This window comes from Miniopterus schreibersii (genome assembly GCF_964146895.1).
Source record: "Miniopterus schreibersii genome assembly, chromosome: 11".
NCBI lineage: Eukaryota > Metazoa > Chordata > Mammalia > Chiroptera > Miniopteridae > Miniopterus > Miniopterus schreibersii.
In genome coordinates, this window is record NC_138111.1 from 2,811,924 (window position 1) to 2,833,604 (window position 21,681).

Below are 21,681 nucleotides of genomic sequence, written 5' to 3' on the forward strand. Positions count from 1 at the left end.
TTCATTGAAGACTCTGGAGTCTTTAATTTCCCTGTGTGCTTTGTAAATCAATAACCCGAAGCAGGCAGCCGTTTCCAAATTGTCCCGACCTCGAGCCTCTGCTGGCGCCGGCTCCTGGGAGCGCGTGCCGGGGGCAGCCCCTCGGGCCGCTCGCTTCCTGCGGGTTTCTGACGCGGGCCTCCCCGCGCGGCCGGCCCTTGAGCGCCGTGGGTGTGAACGCGCCATCCACGGGGCTTTCAGTGGACCGCGCAGTTCACGCTGTGTAAGCTCAGGCGAATTTCTTATTCTCGGCTGGGAACCTGCGTGTCTGGAGGGCGGACTTCAGCTACGGCGGCTGGTCGGCACCCCGACCCCCGCGTTGTTCAATCGCCCAGTTCGATTATACGATTGTAATGTTGTGATAACTCACTGGTGACCCTTCGTGCCAGACACTGCCTGTCCTAAGTGTTCACAGACATTTTCACATCCAGCCTACGAGCCAGTTGGGCCTACGAGCCAGTTCCCATAACCCAGGTTTTCAGGTGAGAAGGTGAGGCTGAGAGAGGAGCAGTTTGCTGAGTCTTGAGCCAGCCATTGGTGGAGCCAGGAGCCCGGGCCATGCCACCCCCACCCCCCAAGATAGTCATTCGTTTTAGAAGAAATACTTGGCCGCTTGCGCCTGGGGCACCGCTGAGCCCCTAACCACACAGCTGCCCTGTCTGCCCTGTGAAAACGAGCTGACCTTGGTCGTGGGCCACAGCAGACCTTCCGCCTGTCCTGTAGCTGTTTGCCCCCTCCTGCTGGCTCCGGCCTCGTCCGTGGTCATCGTCTGTCTACACCACAGCCCTGGGAGGGAGGGGCAGGGGCTGAGCGTGTGGCCCGCACCGTGCGCGGGCCGGAGCTGCCGGCTTTCCGGGAAGGGGTCGGACCCTGGAGGAAGCAGCTGGCTCCGCGCCCTCAGTGTCTGATCCCCTCCTTCCTCCGCTTGTCTTCCGGGGCCTGGCGCTGAGGTTTCCCAGGAGGTCCGGCCACAGACCCACTGCGCCATTGTTCAGCCCCTCTACTTATAAATAGAACCCGTCCATCCCACAGCCCTGGCTGGAGATTCTCCACATTGTTTTCAGCCCTGCACCACCAGCTGCCAAGAGAGAGGCTTTGTGCGGGAGGGGCCAGCAGGAGCCGGGCAGCGTGGGGCGGGCGGTGGAGCTCCCCTCCCCTCGCAGCGTCCCTCCAGCACTGTCCGGGGCCCTCTCCTTGGTGCCGGGATGCAGAGGCTGAAGGGCTTCCCACCCCTCGAGGCTGCGACAGGCCTGCCCAGACTCAGCCTCCCTCCAGGGGACCCTCGCCATGGCCTGCAGATCCCACGTCCGGTCCCTCCTGCCTCTCCTGCCCCTCTTCTAACCTCACCCTCCAGTCCCTATGCGCTTGCTCTGTCCCTCCGATGACCCACCCCCTCCAACCGCAGGCCAGGCCTGTCCAGCCTGGGCCTCACCCAGTGCTCCCTCGGGTGCCCCTGCTCGTCCCGCAGCCTCTAAACCACTCACGTGCCCGCCGCCTCCCCAGGCTGCCTGCTCTGCTGCGGGCCCCTGCATCGCAGTCAGTTATTCATGGGATTGGTGGTTGGCTTGTTCATCTAGTCTGCGCCTCCCCCCGCCCAGCGGGCAACTCCATGAGGACCGGGACCACGTCGGCCTTCACTCCCCTCAGCCCCTGGCGGCGCCAGGACAGCAAGAGGCAGGAGCGTGGAATAAATGCCCCCCTAGAATGACTTCTTCAGAAGCCAGACCCCAGCAGGAGATGGCAAGGGGTGGGGTAGGGTGGTTACAGAAGGTTCAAGGGCTTGGAGCCAGCCCATCACATCAGGGCCACACAGCAAGGCCAGCGACAGCCAGGCCCAGGGGCTGGCCCTTGTGACCTCGCGACATGGGCCTCCGGCTCTCACCTGCCTAGGGAAGTGCTAGCTTGCGGCCGGAGCCACTGTCTGTGGCTCACAGTGGGCAACGAACACAGACTGGACGCAGACCTAGGGACAAGGCTGTCCTCCAACACTTACGGCTGGAACAATCATGCCACCTGACCCGAGCTAAAACGGGGCGATGCCACAGCTCACAGGGCAGGTATGCCCAGGGCGCAGGATAGTGGCTGGCACAGCCGCAGCCAGCTCACAGGTGACTTCCCTGGCTGCACAAAGAGGAACCAGAGCTGTAGCAGCTTAGTCCACGCGGACAGGAGCCCGTGCCCACTGCCCTGAGGACACACCCACAGTATTGTCACCCAGTGCCAGAGCTGAGCAGCAGCACTCAGTTCAGGGCCAGGACCCCCAGAGGAGGGGCAGGGCCTCAGGCTGGAAGATCTGGCCCAGGAGGGTGCAGGACGCCCCAGGGAGAGGACCAACTGCATCCCCTGTCCTGTCTACAGGTTCCTATCCCTGCAGGCGAGAAGAGAACAGCCAGTGCCTGGCTCGCACCCCCTGCCAACCTCACCGTCCCCAGCTCTCCAGCTGGCCGAGAAGGTCCGGAGGGAGTGAGTGGGGAAGCAGGGAGGGCTGGTGTGCCGAATTTTGAGTCACTGGCTGCAGCGAGAGAAGGGGCCCTGTGAGCTGACGGAACAGCATAATTGTCACCAGCCAGTATTGTCAGCATTTAGAATTCTCAAGTCTGGAATGTTTGCTTTTCAGTTTCATTCTTCATGTTTTAGGGAACCATGCTTTAGGGAACCATGCTTTAGGGAACCGTATTTTAGGGAACGATGTTTTAGGGAACCAGCATGTGCCCCAGTATGGGGAAGTGAAACTTAAAATCAAGTTGCAAGGCTCTCCACGTGCTTCGACAGCGCAGCCTGAAGCCTCCAGCGGGCCCTCCTGCCCGGGGCCCACGGGGCCAAGCTCTACTTATCTAGTGGCAACAGTCGCTCTGAGCTGAATCCAGGCCTGGCTCTTCCTCCCCACCCAGGCTGCAGGCATCTGACTGGCTGGCCCCTGGCTCTTGTCTGTAGGGTCTTCGTTTTTCATTTTGAGCCTTCTGGAAATAAACATCATCTCTGAGACGTCGCAGCCGCGTGGTACTCAGACTCTACTGTGTGGGGGCCAGCACCCCAGATGGTGGGAGCAGCGTCACCGTCCAAAAGCATTTATCAACATGTCGTACTTCCTGCCTGTGGCTCCCCCGCCAGTCCACCGTGGCCACAGCCTGCGCCTTATGCTTGCTCCTGGTGGGCCGGGGTCTGGCTGTTCCAGCCACGTGCTGCTCGCACAGGCCCTTTCCCCACCGCGCATGTTGCTGGCTATAAGCTGCACGTTCAGGGGGGCGACACCAGCTGGTGCAGGAATCAAAGAAGCCCAGCGTTTTAGGGCCGAAGGAAGACCCAAGGAAGGGAAGAAAGTGACTCAGCCACTTTCTTCAAATTGTTTATTGGTCAAGACCATGGATGTGCCTGGACTTGGGTCCCATCCTAGCTGTGTGAGCTCAGGCAAGTCACTTAACCTCTCTGAGCCTATTGTGTGTATAAAAAGGGTTCGCAATGGTACTACATTCATCTAGCTCTGTTGGAGGTTAAATGAGATACTGTATATGAAGCCAGTGTTGTCATCATCACTTACCAGAATGAGAACAGAATGCTAAGATTCTCATTCCTGACCCATCTTTCTTTTACTGCACAGAGTGACCCTTGCGCTCATTAGTATATGGTTGTAATCGAGCAGCTACAACGAGTGTGTTGCAAGATCTGGGTCACGTGCTCTGTTAGCTGTTTAAACTCCAAAGCAAATGAGATAGCTGCCCAGAGGTAAAATCTTTCTCAGAGCATTACAGCTTAAAAGATATGCCTGATGGGTCAGTCGGCCTGTGCAGTCAATGTTCCTTGGTCAAGAAGATTATCTACAGCTTGTGGTAAATATTTTATCTTCACACATTCAGCCGTGCCATAAAAACTGATTATTGATAGATGTGATAAACAGAAAATCAGTAAGAACACTCCACCAACTCGGACCTAATTGACATTTATAGAATACTCCACCCTGCATAGTGGAACATATGTTCTTTTCAATTGTACACAGATATCAAAGTAGACCATATTCTAAGTCATAAAACAGCCTCAATAAATTTGAAAATCAAGTCAGACAAAATACGGAAAAAAATCAAGTCAGACCACAATGGAATTAAATTAGAAATCAATCACAGAAAGCTATCTGGAAAATCCCCAAGTATTTGGAAGCTAACTAACACATTTCTGTACAACTCAGGATTCAAAGAAGATTTTAAAAAGAAATTGGAAAATATGTTTTTAACTGAACAAAAAATTAAGACAACCACTCAGAACTTTGTGCTGCTAAAGCAGCACCTAGAGGAAAATGTATAGCACTAAAATGCCTACGTTTAAAAAAGAAAGCTAGCTAAGAAGGTAGAAAAAGGAAAGGAATGAAACCTAAGACAGGAGAAAGGAAATAGTGAAGATTGGAGCAGAAACGAATGAAACCAAAAACTGAGAAAATCAGTTAAAGCAATAAACCTCTAGACGGACCAATCAGTAAAAATAAAAAGACAAATTACCAATGTCGGGAATGAGGAAGGACATCGCTACAGATTCTTCAGGAGTTAAAAAGACAATTAAAATACGACGAATATCTTTATGCCAATAAATTCAGCAACTTAAATAGACAAAGCCCCTGGAAAACACAAACTATCAAAACTCATGAAAACTAGATAACCTGAATAGCCCTATAGCTATTAAAGAAATTAAATTTACCCTGAGACAGCGCGCTGAGCCAGAGAAGCTGGAAACAGCAGGTCTGTGATCCCACTCCCAGAAACTCCAGGCGAGGGGCCTCCTAGAGACAGAAAGCAGCTTGGTGGTTGCTGAGGGCTGGGGTGTTGACGGGTACAGGGGATTTTCCTTTAGGGGGAGGGTTGAGATGGCAATATCCCCAAATTGACCGTGGTGATGGCTGCACAACTGTGAATTTACTGGGACCCAGAGACTTGTGTACCCTGGGTGGGTGAGTTGTGTGGCATGTGGACTGTATCTCAGTGAAGCTATGAAAAATAAACACCCTTGTCCGACTGGCTGGCTGGCACTCGGCGTGTGTTTGTTGATGCTGAGAGTCCTAGATAACCGGGCCGTCGTCTGGACGTCACAGTGGCTTCAGGCCTTACGGAGAGAGAGGAGTCTCTGGTCTGACAGAAACGCCGGCCCAGCGCCCTCACTCTCAGCCCCGCGTGCGTGTTTAACGCCGGGCACAGCCCCTGCCCTTTGCGGGGTCTGACGGGCGGGCGGGCTGGGCGTGCGTGTCCTGGCTTGCGGGTCAGGGAGCTGCAGTGTGCGAGGTCAGGCGGCCAGCCCAGCCTCGCTCCACAAGGCAAGTGGCAGCCGAGAATAGCTCAGGGCTTCTGACTGCGCCCGGGCTGTAAACACCCGGCCGCGCCACCCCGGCTGCCGGTTTAGAAGGGACCATAAATATGAATCGAGGCGCAGGCCGGTGGAGGGACTGACCCCGTCTCACTTCACTCACAGGGATGGGGGGCCGGCAGCCTCCAGGCCCCATGCCTGTCGTGTGGGTTTGCCCGTCTGGACACGGGCACAGGGATGGAGCTCATTTGCTCAGACGGCGTTTTCTCGCGTTCACTGGTTTCCGTCGGCCAGGGCCGGGAGGGCTCTCGCGCTTCATGCTGGGGGCCTTCTGCCTGCAGGCAGCTGGGAGGATCGGGGTGTGGAGGGGCCGGGTGGCGTTGTGGAGGCAGCAGTGACAGAGCAGAGTCAGGAGGTGGCTGTTGGAAAGCCCAGCTCTGCAGCTTCCCAGCTGAGTGACCTTTAGCGAGTCCTCCGACCTCTCTGAGGGCCTGTTTCCTTCCCTGTGAAAAGGGAAGCGTGCCGCTCGGCGTGACGGAAGGCGCCGTGGCCCTGCCAGGCGCGCTCTTCGCAGGACTCTGTTGTTTGGTGACTTAGGGGGGGCATGTTTGAATAGTGTGGGTGCACAGTGCCTCTTGTTACCTCCGCAGTTGCCTTCATCAAATGCTCAGACCTCAGGTGGGCAGGAAACAGTTTCTGTGGGGCCACCCAGGCATGAGAGATGGTGACAGAAAGAGCCCCCGGGCTGCTGGCAAGGTCCAAGGGCTTGGGAGTGCCACCAGCGTCACCTTTCTGCTCTTCCCAATAAACTGTCACCTTCTTGGACCAAAAGGGATTTCCTGTGGCCTCAGAAGCTAACCTACAGTGAGTGTGCCCAGAGCAGCAGTTGGGCTCTACCCACTGACTTTAGAGGTGGGGGCAGGCTGTGGCTGGGCTCAGGGTGCACCTGCTCCTCCCAGACGTCCTGGGGCAGGTGGGCCGCCCTCCCCTCCCCCCATAGCAGGCTCTCCCCGGCCCGGGCTCCTGCGACAGCTGACTGGAGTCTGGTGTCTGTTTCGTCCCAGTCTGGGGCTTCTAAATTTAACCTGCTATCAGCTTGAGAGGCTGCAGGGCTTCCACTGTGACTGGATGCCCCTTGGAATCCTCTGCACTCGTAACCCCTGCCCTGCATGGGCCCCTCCCACCCAATGTCACCCCCACACGCAGCTGCTGTCCTCACACCCTTGCTCAGCTGTGTGGAGGTCGTGGCTGCGTGAAGGTCGGGTGCCCGAGCCACTTGGCTCTCTCCTGCTCTGGCCCAGCTCAGCTCTCTCCTGCCCTGGGCTAGGCCTGCACCGGTTCTCTGCTCACACGCGTGCACATGCGTGCGTGTACACACCCCCCCACGGTCTCTCGCAGGCAGAGCTCAGGAGCCGACTCCACAGCCATAAGCCAAACCGCCACATGCACTGCACCACCCAGGAGCCATCTGGGTGGAGGGCGGCCAGCGGGGCCTGTTATGCAATTTCCTGCTGCGGTGTCTCGGGCCGGGAGGCAGGATGCAGAGCGCGGCTGGGTTCCTGCCGCATGGGAAACCCGGAGGAGAGCCCCATCCCGGCCCGGGCCGGACGGGCAGTGCCCAGAGGCCCCCGCCTGCCCCCGCAGCCCAGCCTGCGGTCTGCAGCTGACCGGCAGCCCCTCCCCAGAGGGAATGAGCCCAACTCGCTGTGGGCAACAGAACTGCCTGGGCACACAGCAGGCTTCCGGGGCTGGGGCGGGAGAGAGGTATTTCCTGCCCCAGGAGCCCAGGATGGAGTGAGCCAGAGGCTCAGCGCCTGCCGAATAACAGTCACCGGTACTGAGCACCAGATGGACGGACACTCCACAGTGTTTGGGCTCCAAGGCCCGGGTTCAAATCCTGGATCTGCCTCTTCCCAGATGCGCAGCCTTGGGCTGCATCTCCCGTTCCGCTCTCCCTCAGTCTCCGCATCTGTGAAATGGGGATCCTGAGGGCTCAGTGAATTAACACCTGGACACCGAGAACGGTGTGTTCCCACCACATCAGCTGGGGGGGGGCAGCTACCCGGAGAACGAGGTGTCCCCCACAAAAGCAGGGCTCCATGTCTCGCCCAAACTCACACAAATGACCTTGAGTAGCGCCCCACGGACCTCCAGAGGAGGCACCAACAGGGTGGCCGGCCTCCTCCTGGGGTCTCCCTGAGCCCTGAGCACCAAGACCCACAGGATCCCACAGCCGTTCACTCCCCCAGCCGTCAACCCCACAATGAACCTCCACCCCAGAAACATCCAGACTCTGGCCAGACCTACTTTAAAATTACACTTTATTTCTCTCTGTGAATATTTTTGTTTTTTTAAAAGTTCATTTTACATTTTCTTCGAGAGTCTTGTGCCTCCTGATAAGTGCACGGGTTAGTTTTCACAGTACTCTCCACGACCAAGGATGGTCCTATTGCTGGGCAAGTGTGTCCACACGGGGGGAAGGGGGGGCACCAGAGGGATTGGGACCCTGGCCAGGAGCCTGAGGCCTGTGCTCCTGAAAGGAGGGAAGAGGCGGAGGGACCAGACCCAGGCTAAGTCCAGCGTCCTTGGCTGGCCCTGCAGCCTCTCAGAGTCTTCCGAAAGGCCAGATGGGCACAGAGGGGCCTGGGGCGGGGAAGGTGAGCTGGGGGCAGGCATGCAGCTGGCCCGGGTGGAGGCAGCGGAGCCTGTCCTTCCCCTCCAAGCGGGCACAGCACTGACCCGCCGGAGGCTTGCTCCCATTCACAAAGTCTGAGCTGGGGGGACTCTGCCCCCAAACAGCTCAAGACCCCCCTGTACTTTCCTGCTTCCACCCTCTGCCCCAGTAAGAACCCCTCCGCTGTGAGCCAGCATCCTGACCCCCCGCCAGGGCCCATTCTCTGTTGTAGTGCAAGAAAGACCTGAGTGCAGAGAAGGGCCCTCCACCAGGAGGCCAGGGCTTGTCCCATCACCCCATTCCCTCCTGGCCCACCCCACGGGGGAGCTGGGGCCCACGGCTCCCCGGACTTTAGGGTGGCAGGCAGGGCTCCTACACACACGGGGACCCGGAGGCCTCCATGGGGAAAGTCCTGGGCTTGACGGGTCCCCAAGCACCAAGCTGTCTGCAGTCCAGTTGTCCCAAGATAGCTGTGGGCCTGTCAGGAGCAGGGCTGGGGGGGTGAGGCAAGGGGGACTGGACGTTAAGCACCCCTAAATAAATACAATACCACGAGGATAACGGAGCAGAGCAAGGATTAGGTGCTGTCACTGGGACTCCTTCAAGTGGCTCATGTGCAGCAGAATGGATTGTTTTTCTCACTGGACGGTTTTCTGTGCTTATTACTAGTTTGAATGCGGGGCCAGGGCGATGTAGCTGTGGGTTTGGCAAGCTTGGAGGAAGGGGGCTTCAGTGGGGTGTCCCCCCCAGCTCCTGCCAACAGCCTTCAAGGCAGACATGGCTAAGGAAGCTTGGCGTTGCTCAGGACCCAGTCCCAGGGCTCCAGAGAGCCCAGGACTCGAGGGAGGGTGGCCCTCAGAGACTGGCCACGCTGTCCCCGACCAGCCTCCACAGTGGCTCTGGGGCCCCCTAACCCTGGGCCCCCGTAATCCACACCCTGGGCTCTGGTTTGCTTCCTTGAGGCCAGGCAGCAGGGGGTCCAGGAAAGCCCTCCTGGGTGCCCTCCGTGGCCGCCCCCACCTCCAACGCTGTGCGCTCAGACCTGCCTGCGGCCTCCCCCAGAGCCCGGGAGGGGTGTCCCCTGAGAAGGAGCCTGGAGGGAAAGGAGGGCCGGCCTCTCCTCTTACCTTCGAACTAGAACTAAAGCTGGGTCAATGGGGCTGGCCCTCCAGGGAGCAGAGTGGAGGGGAAGGAAGAGCCGAGAGAGGAGGACAGGTGGCGGGAATTCCTGGGCTGCACCTGTAGCTCACAGGACCCTCCCTGCCCCAGACCCACCCGCCAGGTGAGGCTGCTGGGGAGAGAGGAGCGCGCGCTGGCAGATCTACGGGGCCAGGTACGGGGAAGGGGGGAGGCTCCACCCGGGGCTCTTTAGGCAGCGGCTGTCTGTGGTTTTGTTTCTGCTGAAATGCAAGAATGAGCAGCTGGTTTTAGGTCTAAACCTGTGTTCCTGTCCCAAGACACCCCAGAAAAGGGGCTCAGCCTAGTCTCTCTCTCTCGTCCCTGACCCAGCCCCTCCCTCACCTCCAGCAGATGCAAAGTCCGGTAGAAAAGAGATCCTGCTTTCTCTGTGTCGGCGTTTTTCCTTTAAATTCAGCTTAAGGCAAAAGTTTGGCAAAGCAAGTCTAGGTAAGGCCGCGTGAGGAGGGGAGGGGGAGCCGCGCGGGAGGGCCCGCGGGCCTCTGGGGTCCCAGGAGCGGGCCTGTCTCCTCCCGGCTCCTCCTCCCGCCCGAACCTCATAAAGAGGCGTTAAAAAAAAAGGGACTGAAAAGCAGTTGTGTCTGGGCGTCTGTTGCAAGAGAATGAAACTGAGGAAAGGGGAGGAAAGGAGGCCCCAGGTGACCCTGGAGGGCGCACGTGGGGCGAGTCTGTCCCGGGCGGGCCCCCTCCCCGCAGGAAGCAGGCTCCAGGGGAGCGGGCGAGGCCGTCCTGGGCATGCGCACAGTGAGACCCCGCTGGACAAGGTAGAATGGTTGTATTTTGCTGGGTGAAGGGCGTCCACGTGGGGCTGTCGGAGCGGTCTCGTCGTCGGAGTCTGGGCCGGGGGGCACCCCGGCCGTTACCGGTGCTTGGGCGGGATCACCACCAGCGGGGGCCCGTACTTGGGCCGCCACATGAGAACCTGAGCGTCGTTGGCATTGGGCTTGACCAGGGCGCTGGGCGGGATGGGCTCGTTCCTGCTCAGGATCTTGGGCTGGTCCTGGGCGATGGGCTCCCGCAGCCGGGCGCGCTGGCCCAGGGGCCGCGTGGGGTTCACCTCGATGCTGAGCTGCATGCGCCAGTGCAGCGTCTGCAGGATGATCATGTCGTTGGTCGAGGTGTTGGTGGCCACCAGCCACGTGGTGAAGCTCTGGTCCCGGTAGATGTTGGTCAGTCTGGCCACGTTGCTCTCGCTGACGGGCACGGCCCACGTGACGCTGGGGTAAAAGTTGTCATTCATGCTGATGATGAACTTGGAGTCCCTCTTGGTGGGGCCCACGATGGTGCACGTCTCCGTGGTATTGCCATACCAGGGGTAGTTCACCCCGTCCGAGTCACTGATGGCCTCGATCTTGCCCTCCAGGAGGGCCGGGAGCTCCCAGCTGGACCTGAGGGCAGGAAGGCCAGTTTACTCAGCCTGCCACCCACAGGCTATTCTGCGCCCCCTCCACCCACGGGGCTCACCTCCCAGGGGGCCAGACAGTACACAGACATCCAACGTCACGGCAGGTAAACTGGGGCTCCCCCAACGTCATCCCCCACTAAAAGCCATCCAGTTCTCTGGCATCATCTCAAATCGGTCTCCCCCCTGAAACCACCGCTGGTGCTCACTCTCTCTCTCTCTCTCTCTCTGAAAAGCAATGGAAAAAATGTATCCTCAGGCGAGGATTTTAAAAAAGAGAGCGCAAGGAAATCACATAGTAGGGTAACACCTGTCTAGTAGGCCATCTCCTGCCCAGGACCTTAAGTTCATCAAACTCAGAGGGACTCAGGGCAGCAGCTCAAACGACCTCACGTTTCTAAAGTGTCCCCCGGTCCCCAAGATCTCCCAGACCCTCCCACCCACAGCAGCAGAGGCCTGTTTCCAGAGGCGCCCTCTCCGCCCGCTCACAGTGGCTCCTCTTGCTGGCAAAGACGTTTCAGAAGGCAGAAGGCAAACTTGAAAAAGGAACTGTGCTCTTCCTTCGCCCCCTTTCACTTCCTGAGACCAGACCAGCCTCTCTCTCTTTCTCCCCCCCCCCAGCCTCTGACCCCAAGCTCCCCGATGCCTTTCCTCCCCCAACCCCCCAATGCCCAGCCCCTGCTCAGTCAGGCAGACAGCGTGTCTCATGGGCTGTGACTCAGAACCAGGGCCAAGGGCGCGTTTTCAAATCATCACCAGCCACCTCGGGCTGGCTCTGGTCCCCGTGTTCCCATCAAGGTGGGGGGAGTGAGGTTAAGGGCACAGCTTCTGGGGGACACAGACCAGCCCTGGGTCCAGTCTCAGTCTGGCTACTGGCTCTGATCAAGTCACCAATCTTTGAGTTAACAGTTATCAGTTAACTGTGGATAACCCGACCCACCTTGCAAGGCTTTGGGGATGAGTACATGGGGTGATGTATATTACCCGGTACACGGTAAACAGCGACACGTGGAAGCTTCTGGAACCATCTGAGGGAGGTGTCAGCGGTTAGGACTTGCCGGCCCTGATTGGGCCTGAAGCCGCCCTGACCTCACTTATGGTTTCAGGCTCCACGAGCTCTGGGAGGAGGGGGTTCCATGCTCTGGGATTTCCTGTGTTCTGGGATGACATTGGTCGCCCCTCGGTGCATCGCTCCACGGGGTGGCGGGGTGAGCTCGGACCCCGGCCCCGCACACACGGAGCCGAGCTCGCCTTGTTACACGGCGGGGACAATACAGGCTCTGACTCTCAGATGCCACCGAAGGGGGCAAGCAAGCAAGGCTGCCGGCACCGTGCCTGCCCACAAGTGCGCAACCGCGGGTCTGTTTGCAGATGGGGGACTTTGACTAAGCGCAGACACGCCTGCTCCTGCCCGGGGGTCACAGGCTTTGGGCTCACCTGCCCCACAACCTCTCCAGACCCCGTGTTGGGTCCTTGTTGGTGTGGGAACCCAAAGGACAGCAGGCGAGTCCAGGCTAGACACCCACCTCAGATGCCTTCTGGGGTCCCTTGTATCGCGTCTGAAACAGACCCCTCAGCTTCCCTCAACACCCCAGTTCCGTCTGCTGTCCCCACCCATCACCCACCACCCACCACCCACCAAGAGTTTGCAGAGCACCCCTCGCTGACACTGGCCACTGAGGTCCTGCCCTGGTCCGCAGAGGCAGTGGAGGCCCCTGTGCCCTCCAGGCACCCCCCTTCTCCTTGGCCTCACTCGAGCTGGACCCCTCACCCCTTCCAGGCCTCCCAGCCTCCCCCCTGCCCCCTGCAGTGCTCTCGTCCCAGAAGCCTGAGTGATCTTTTAAAAACACATCTCATCGCACTGTTCCTCCTCCAACCGTTAAACCCGCGCGACCCCACGGCCCTTAGCGCCAATACGGTTGAAGCCTGGGTCCCCTGCATGTGCCTGCGCCCACACGCCCTCCCAGGCTGCAGACCCAGGGGCCATTCTCAGTTCCTCTAACGGGCCACGCCCCCCCCCCACCTCGGGGCCTTCTGCGCGGAGCGGCCCCCCATGCTGGTCAGATGTACTCCTGGCTCAGCTCTGGAGTCCCCCGGGGAGCCCGTCCTAACCCTCAGTCCTGGTGCTGCTGCGTCCTGGCACATTCACAGGTGATTAAATAATCATACGATCGTTGTTGACGATCTCAGGAGGGCAGGGGCCAGACCTCCAGGATTTACGCTGGTGCCTGGCCTAGAATCAGGCACAATAAATGCTGGTGGCCTGGATCAGTGACGGTGGGCAGGCCGGAGCCCCAGAGGGGACCCTTGCCCAACACACACACAGACATACACACACGCACACAGAAGCTCCTACCCAACAGACCCTCCAACTGACCCTCAACACACGCACACGCACACACACAGGCTCTGAGCAGCACGCCCGACTGAGAATGTGAGTCTGAAGGGGCTACAGGAAGGCCTTCCCTGGAGGCTGGAGAAGGGGTGAGGCTGTGCTGAGGGCCCCCACAAGGGCTGGGGATGGTCACCCCATGACTCCAGGCCCAGCCACCAGTCCAAGCTGGCCCAGTGGGAAGGCCTCTCAGTCGAGGGCGAAGGAAACCAGGGAGACCTGGCCCAGAGGTGTGCGTGGGAGGCCCTTCTGTGACCCTGGGCTACTTCAGACAGAGCCAGGCAGGGGCAGTGAGCCGGGCCTGGGCTCTCTCTGCGGCATGGACCACCCTTCGTACCCCTGGGGGCTCCCCCCTCCCAGGGAGTGTTGGCCGGGGCCCTCTGACTGCACCTGTCCCAGCCCACCAGGTCTCAGCAGAGTGGGCAAACTTCATGTCTCTCTTCACTGGGGTCCTGTCTACAGATCTTCTATATTGTTTGCCTTCAAATTAATCACTTTTTAAAAAACTCAACTAAGTTTAGCTTTTCCTAAGAAACCCCTTTGAAATGACAGGTTAAATATGCCATACACACACACACACACACACACACATATTCTAATATGAGTGAACGTGTTGCTCTAAATTAAAACGACACGTAAGCTTACATGCGTCCCGCGGCGCCTGCTGGGCACTCTGAGGACCACAGGCGCAGGTAAGGACTTGAGGCTCAGGCCCCGGGCCGCCCGAGCCGCCCAGGCTCTTCTGCCGGCACTGGTCTGTGCCCTCGCCCAGGCCACACGGGCACTCGGGGATTATCTCACCTGCTCCTCAAGAAAACAGTTTTGTACAATTTGCAAAGGTTCAAATTCTATTAAGTTTTGCAATTTCACAGAAACTGAGGCCCAAGAGCTCCTCCCAAACAGACTGGGACCCAGGTTTCCTGATTTCTGTCCCACGTGGCACCCACCGGGCCGGCCCCTCCCACCAAACGGGTCACAGGCGCCTGCTCCCAGGGAGGGGCTGCAGTGGGTGTCCCCTTCCTCCCCTGGGTTCCCCTAAACAGCTCCACTACCGCCCCGACGCCCCCTCCACCCCCGGGCCACGGCCGGGCCTTGGGCCTAACGAGAGGGGAAAGATGGACGGTGCACACGGTTTCAGGTTTTAGTGATAGAAGCTGTGCTTTTTTTTTTTTTTAACGCCAGCTGTAGACAAGTGTCTCGAGTGAGAAACGAAAGCCCTCTCTTCCGAGCTGCCCTCCCCGGGGTTACCCACCGTAAACATCCTTCCAGACCTTCCCTCGCATACATGCAGCACACGGTCCCACTGTCAGTGAGGTCTTTTTAATAGAAAATGGGTTCCTACCCTACACATTTTACAACTTTTTAAAAAATGCCATTTATAATCTGATCATTTCCCCCCAGGGGAGCCACTCTAGGTCCACCTACTGATCTCCCCCATTTCACCCACACCCGATCGGCAAAAAAATGGATCTCCGTGTTTAATTCATTTCCCTGATTATGGCGGCTGCCGGGTGCCTTCCCGCACGTCTCCAGGAACAGCCAGCTTTTGTTTGGGGCACTCGGAAGGTGAGGGTTGGGGCGATCACTTGGCCAGGGCTGGCCCTGGGGGAGTTCTCTCTGGCTGGGCAGTCCCTTGCCACTTCCTCCCGCCCCAAAGCCTGGAAGCGAGGACTTCCCTCTCCCACCCCCACCGCCCCTGCCTCTGCCAGGGCCCAGCAGATGGGGGAGGCCACCTTCCGGTTGAAGAGAGGAAGCAGCATCCTCAATTGTTCTGTGCAGGGCCCGTGGCGCAGGCCTGGGCTGCAGGAAGCGGCCACGTGGTCACCGAGGCCATTCCTCCCGGCCTGTCCCAGACCCGCTGGAGCAGAGCAAGCTTCCTTGGGCAAGTGGCTTCAGGCCTGTCTCCTCCTCATCAGATGAGGTCCTTGGGAAATAACAGAGAGGAGAGGGAGCCGGGCGTCTCTGCAGGTCGGCGCAGCTCCAGCACCCCCCAGCCCAAGGCCTCAGGCCCCTGCGGCCCGCCCAGCCCTTTCCTCTCAGCCTCACAATCCTGAGGCAGCTGATGTCACTCCGGGGACCTTCCGGCTGGAAAGACCTTCACAAGTCGCATTCCCCAAGGCGCTCACACTGTAGACGGTACATGAAACCCAACCCAGGAGAAGAGACGGCAGAAGCAACGACGACAATGTAGCAATCTTTATGCTGACTCTGGGCCCTGCTTAATTAATAATTAATTATCAGTAGTTATGATATTGAGAGCTGCCACGTATCGAGCCTTCAGGTGCACTAGGCACCTGCCAGGTCCTCGCAATGCCTCCCCTCACCGGCTCTCCACAACACCTGCGTAAGGGAACGGCCGTTCTCCCCATTCCTAGATGGGAAAAGTGAGGCTCAGAAAGGTTAAGAGACTGGCCCGAGGTCTCAGCACCAGTCAGTGGCGGAGCTGGGACCCACACCCTGCTGCTCTCCTCCCCTCACCCCCAAGCCTGGCAGAACCCGGAGCCAGAAACAGACCTGGGCCTGCGCCTTGGCCTTGGCCGTGGGCCAGATTCCCAGGGGGGCCCCAGAGAAGGGCAAACTAGGGACATTGTGAAGCGTCTCCCACACAGGCAAGAAACTGCAACTCGTCACTTAGAAAGCGGTGCCAGCTGACAGGTGGCGGCTGAGGAATTGCGGAGGACGGGGCTGTGCAGGCAGGTGTCTCCAACCGTTTGGGGGGGTGGCTTTTAAAGCAGTGTGGGCTGGACCCAAAACCATAGAGCATCGTCTCAAGCCGGCGCGGAGCAGCTCGCATCTTACAGCCTGTGAGTCGCATTACTGTCCCGCTCCAGATGTTCCAAACCCAGAATGTCGTCCTCAGACGTTCCCTTGGATTAGAGATTAACCCCAGGCAGGGATGACGTCGGGGGTATTATGGGCTTCGGTTAAATATTTGGAATGAATATTTTGGATACAAGCCCATCTGGAAAGAAAGGAAGCCCTAACCTCGGCCACCGGGCTGTGCCCTCCCCGGGCCACTGAAGTCCAGCGTGTGGGTTTCATTTCAGTGATTCAAACCGTCTGGGTCTAGTCCAGCGGTTCTCAACCCGGGGTGGCTTCGCACCCTCCCAGGGACAACCACCACCGTCTGCAGGCATTTGGGGTTGTCACGAAGGGGGTTAGGGGCTGCTGGCATCAAGCAGGTAGAGACCAGGGACGCTGGGCCACGGCCTACAACGCACAGCACAGCCTCTGGTCTGGGCAAAGCCCGGGGGCAGTTCTGGGCAGCTGGAGGTCTCCGGTCAGTCCCACCAGCGCCTCACACGTTTTCCTGTCACGGGGCTTAAGAACGTGAAGACTAGGCTGGGTAAGGAAGCTGGGGGGGGGGGGGTCCGCAGCATCACACTCGCTCACACCCAGGCCCTTCCTAACCCAGCCCTTCTTGTGTCCGGGGAAGCGGCTGAGTACAGCCCCCTGGCCGCCGACGGGAGGAGCCGTCCCGGGGAGTCGCACTGTTCGGTTAATTCCTAATACGATCTTGTTGATTAATAACAAGTCGATCAGCTTCCCACTCGGCATGGCGGCCACGGGCCGTCACCTACACCTGTCCTCTCACTGCACCCTCACAGCAGTCTATGAGAGTTCGGGCAGATGACAACACTGAAGGTCCCAGGGGTGACTTCCCAAGGACCCAGGGCCAGCCCTGGTCAGTCATTCCGACCCCAGGGCCTGAGCCCACGAAGGACACGGACCCTCGTAGGGAGCCTCAAACTCTGCCCTTTCTCTGGGGCTGGTCCCCTCCCAACTGGGATTAGGAACCCAGGAGAATGGGACTCGGACACAGAGGTTCCTGTGCCCACAGAGGTGTCCCAAGAAGGGCATGGAACCAAGGGAAGGAGGTGGACAGCAAGGAAACCAGCCTTCAGCCCCTCCAAAACTCCATCGTTCATCACTTACAGTATTTTCACATTTTTTAAAGCCAGGGAGTTGCCCTGTGTGAAAAGAAGAAGGCCTGGGCCAGGGATAATAAAATTCATCACAGGAGTCGTTTACACGGGTCGGAACTCTGAAGCTTCGGCTGCGATTCTCGACTCAGTCATTACAGATTCGGTGGCTCCCTCCCCGCCGGGGAAGGGGCAGCACGGTAACAACGGGCTAAAGGAGCAGGCCGCTCGCATTGAGTATTTTACCGTGGGCTTGGCCCCGTGCCCACTGCCCGACAGAGGTCCCCATCATTCTCGCAATCAGCCGTGGCGCAAGCACTGGGACACCTCGGTCTGCAGAGGAGGAAACCAAGGGTCAGAGTGGCTCAGGTCACACCCTGGAAAGTGGCAGAGCCTGGCCTCCGGCCCAGGTCTGCTTGACTGCAGTAGTCTAGGTGTGCCCTGGGCTCCCCTGACCAGGGAGCGAGGACTGGCACAGAAAGAGAAAGGTCGTCTCGGGTCTCCTGACTCAGGCCTGCCTCCAGCGAGTGTCTGGATGTGGCCGGAGCCACCACCGCATGGAGCACAAGGCCTCGAAGACTGGAAACCCCGTGCACAGATGGGAAGGCCGAGGCTCCGAGCCAGGCCTGCCCCCTCCCCACCGAACATCACATCCATCTCATTGCAAAGCAGCCTCTTTCCCCCTCCCCAGGTTTCTTCCCCCTGGTGCTCCCATCTTCCCGTTGAAGGACCCCTGCCCATCCTACCCCAGAACTCAGCCTGGGGCCCTAGCAAAACCTTTGTGTCTTGCCAGTTGTCCCAGATGCCTCGCAAAGCCCGGGAAGGCTTGGAGCTTAAAGCTTCTTAGGAAAAGTTCACACCAAATAACTAAGACTCATGTTTCCCTTTTGGAATGGGCAGTAGCCTCCGTCCCGGATTAAGAGCCGCTTTGGGGAATTAAAGGGCTTGGGCGTGGAAACCAGGTTGATGGAGGAGCCGAAGCGCGTCTAGGTGGGCCGCACGCGCGCCTCTTCGGGGCGATCACGGTTACAACCCTCGTTTTAAGTTTTACCATGATCCTCCTGTTTCCCTTATAACTTCAGAGTTACTGGTGGAGGAGTCTTAACATTTGGTGTCCCCTCAACCTCCATCCCCTCCTTACCCCCCTTGAATTTCAGGTGGCCCAGGATGTTCCCAATTTGGGGGAAACTCCTACTCCTGGGGGAACTCTGTTCCTTCCTTGCAGACCCAGGATGCTGCACAGAAGGGACATTGAGAGAGGGGCCACGGGAGAGTGTCCATGCCTGCTCCCTCGGAAAGGTCCCAGTGCCCCAGAAATGGCTGTTTTCACTGCCCTGTCTCAGGGTGGCCCTTCGAGGTAAACCTACCACTGCTCTCCCCACACCCAAGAGGACCATCTCTGGGATCAGGGAACATGACAGTAAAGAAGACCCTGGGTCTCAGTGTCCTGCACTGAGATTTACATTGTCCTGAGAACATCCTGAAGACCAGGCTGGAGAGAAGGGGCCAGAGGGCTCCTCTCGGCTGTCAGGGCCCCAGGGGAGCCTTCTGGACACTGACACTGATGTCCATGTAAGTGGCCTCCTTCCTCGGAGAGAAAAACACTACGCCACCCGGTTTGGGCCTCTAAAACTAGCTGTCCTCTCAAGCACACCAGCACCGGGAACAGGAAAGCATTCCCCCCAAACCTGAGGTGCACCTGAAAACGCAGGACAAGTTCAGGTGCAGCCGCACAGCAGATAACTCAGGTGGCTTCAGGGCCCCCGGCCGCTTCCTGAGAGCCCGCCACGTGGGCTCGCAGGGGCCTGAGCCGGGGGCCACGCAGCGGCCTCTCGGGTGATCCAGGCAGCAGCCTTGTTGTGCCAAAGAGGCACATGATGGGATATTCCTCTGCTTTCTTTCTTTTTTTAAATTTTATTTATTGATTTTAGAGAGACAGGAAGAGAGAGAGAGAGAGGGAGGGAAACCTCAATTTGTTGTTCCACTTATGTATCCATCATTAGCTGCTTCTTGTATGTGCCCTGACCAGGGATTGAACCCACAACCTTGGCGTGTCGGGACGACTGTCTAAGCGACTGAGCCACCTGGCCAGGTCCCCTCTGCTTTCTCAGCGCCTTGCAGGGAAGGGCACGGGAACCTCAGGGACAGTGGGAAAGGAGGTCCTAGAGCCATGACCTCACCTGAACCAACAGGCAAACCCTCCATCCAGGAGGTCATGTGGCCAAGGAGGTCTCAGAGACCCACTTCCGTACATGCCCAAAGCTTCCCTCTGCCCCTGGCGAGGCCCTGACCCCCCTACCCCAGGCCTCCAAGCCCCCCACCCCCACCCCTTAAGCTTAAGCTTGCTCCTGAGCAGTACTCACATGCCCTGCTCCCCATACTGGTTGTAGAACTCCATGTGGCTGCACGCCTGGATCCAGCCCACTACCCAGGTCTCCTTCTTGGGGATCGGCGGCATGACCACCTGGGCAGAGGCACGGAAGTGGGGCGTCCGGTAGCGGAGCACCACGCTGGAGGACTCGTCGATGCTGGTGGGCACGGGGTCGATGGAGGCCTTCACGTCGATCACCGTGATGCCTTCCCGGAAGACTCTGGCTTTGCCGCCGATGCTCTGGATGCAGCCCATGGCACACAGCACCGCTCTGATCTCCAGGGAAGGCCAGCAGTCCCAGAGGAAACTGGGCATTGAAAGGACCGAGGCGGCCGGACCCAGCGCAGACAGGGGGTGCTCTCCGATTTCAAATCTCAGGACCGATATCCATAGGATAGAAAATTCACCGATGGGGGGGCGGGGGGCGTTTGCATATCACGACCTCAGGGCCCGTTTATAAATAAGGGTTTTGCTGCATTCCAAGGGGCCTGAGGTCTCTCTTCTTCTGCTAGCAGTGGACAAAAATCACCGATACTCTTTGGGTTAAAAAAAAGGAAAAGTTTGGATGTCAGCGGATAAGCATGGTGCTCCGGCATCCAGCCGCCCTGTGCTCACGCGCGGGGGACGCGGCGCCCGGCCGCTCCCTGGAGCCTCGGGGGACGCGCGGCCGCCCGCAGACGCATCCACGGGGACGGGGCCGCGGCGTCCCGCCCGGTTCCGCGCGCGCCCGGCCCGAGCCCCGCCGGGCAGGGTCAATGGAAGCGCAGCCTCTGTCCGGCCGGCGGAGGTCCCAGCTCCCCCGAGGCGAGCGCCGGCCCGCGGCCTCCCGGAGGCGAGCGCACGGCCTTGGCGCCGGCGAGGTCCCGGGGAGCGCGGAGGGCGCGGCGCGGGTCCCGGGCGGCGCTCCCTGGCGGGCGGGTCGCCGCCGCCGGCGGTGCGAGGCTCCCGGGCTGCGCTCGAGCCGCCGCCTCGCTGGCCGAGGACCTGGAGGGAGGTGGAAGGGACGGGGCGTCAAGGCCCGCCTCGAAGTTGAGCCCAACTTTGCCGCGGGGGGCGCGGAGGGCGACGACGCGTGTGCACGGGGCGCGCGGGCCGCGGAGCTGACAGCGCAGCTCTGGGCGGTCTCCCCGGAGGAGGCGCCCCCACCCCACCCCCACCCCGCGCGCCCGCCCCGTCAGTGGCGGCCGCACCGCCGCGCGCACCAGCGAACAATCGCCGCCCGTGACATCTCCGCTGACACCGGCCCGGCCCGAGGACGGGGCTGGGGAGGGGCGACGGGCTAGCACCGCAGCGGGCCGCGTGGACTTGCCAGTCCTGGCGCTGCGCCCGCCGCCTGCCGCCGGCTCCGCGTCCCCGGCCGGGTCCCTCCGGCTCCCTGGGAGCCCCGGGGCCACCCCCGCGGGCCGGTGCGAAAGGGAGCGCGCCCCTTCCCGGGCCGGGACCCCAGTGCCCTAGCCCCGCCGCATCGGGCGCTTCGGTCCCCACCCCCCTCGTCGGCCGCGAGTGGCCCCGAATCCCCGCGCGCTGGACGCGCTGGCGGCCGCTGGGGAACTTTGGCGCGCACGCCCCCACCCGGCGGCGCGGGCGACTCACCTGCCCCTCGGGCCAATCCGCGAGCCCCGGCCGCCGCCCTCGGCCGCCCCTGACCCGGACGCGGGCCCGGCCTCGGGGCGCCCCGACCCGCCTCCCCGGGCAGTGTGTCCTTTGGCTCTACTGGGGTCTGGGGCCGGCGTGGAACGCCCCGGCCCCCACGTCCTCCTAGCTCGGGGATGCTGGGGGCGGCCGGGGGCGGCGGGCTGAGGCTCGGGGCTCTCTCGCCCCCACCCCGCGCGCCTCCTTTATTTTATGATCATGGTGAGCGCGCGGTCGCCGCTCAGCCCCGCCGCCGCCGCGCCGCAGCCGCCCGGCGCGCCCCGCGCCGCCTCGCGCTGCGGCAGCATCGGAAAGACAACCAGGTCAAACTTTGCAGAAACTCAGCCCCTGCGCCCGCCCGGCCCCGCGCCCGCCCGCAGCCCGCCGGCCGGAGCGCAGCGCACGCAGGCACCGCCGCGCGCCCGCCCCGCGGGGATGCAGGTCCGCAGGCGGCCGCGGCGGCGGCGAGCGCCGCCTCCTCCCCGCCGCCCGCCCAGCTCTCCACCCTCGCTCCGCGCGCCGCCCGCCCGCCCTGCGCCTGGTAACCCGCCCCCGCCCCTCTCGCCCTCTCCCTGCAGCTGCGGGGAGCGCGGCGCCTCTTCTCGCACGAACGACATTTCCTCTCGGCGAGCCCGGGGCCTTGTGGGGACTGTAGTTCCGCTCGCGTCCCGGGCCCCGGGGGGCTGCTCCCGATGCCCTTTGAACTCGCGGGCTTTCCGGGGCTCGGGGCGCGCGGGGAGCGGCGGCCCTGCCCTGATACTCCTGGGC

The 21,681-nt window shown here is 60.4% G+C and overlaps 1 protein-coding gene across 1 annotated transcript; it reads right to left on the bottom strand.

Moving 5' to 3' along the window:
• Positions 1-7,626: 7,626 nt before the first annotated feature.
• On the bottom strand, positions 7,627-19,739 carry FAM78A (family with sequence similarity 78 member A). Its single transcript, XM_081150505.1, has 2 exons — positions 19,274-19,739; positions 7,627-10,581 (listed from the first exon to the last, which is right to left on the bottom strand). The coding sequence occupies exons 1-2, from the start codon at positions 19,594-19,596 to the stop codon at positions 10,053-10,055; spliced, it is 852 nt and encodes a 283-aa protein (XP_081006631.1). The 5' UTR covers positions 19,597-19,739; the 3' UTR covers positions 7,627-10,052.
• Positions 19,740-21,681: the final 1,942 nt, after the last annotated feature.

What these genes read in the sequence shown, in the direction of transcription:
- FAM78A (XM_081150505.1), bottom strand. Translation starts at nt 19,596, where the DNA reads ATGCCCAGTTTCCTCTGGGACTGCTGGCCTTCCCTGGAGATCAGAGCG. An exon ending in CAGTATGGGGAGCAGGGCAT is followed by an intron (nt 10,582 to 19,273) that starts GTGAGTACTGCT and finishes TCCTGCCCTCAG; the next exon opens with GTCCAGCTGGGAGCTCCCGG.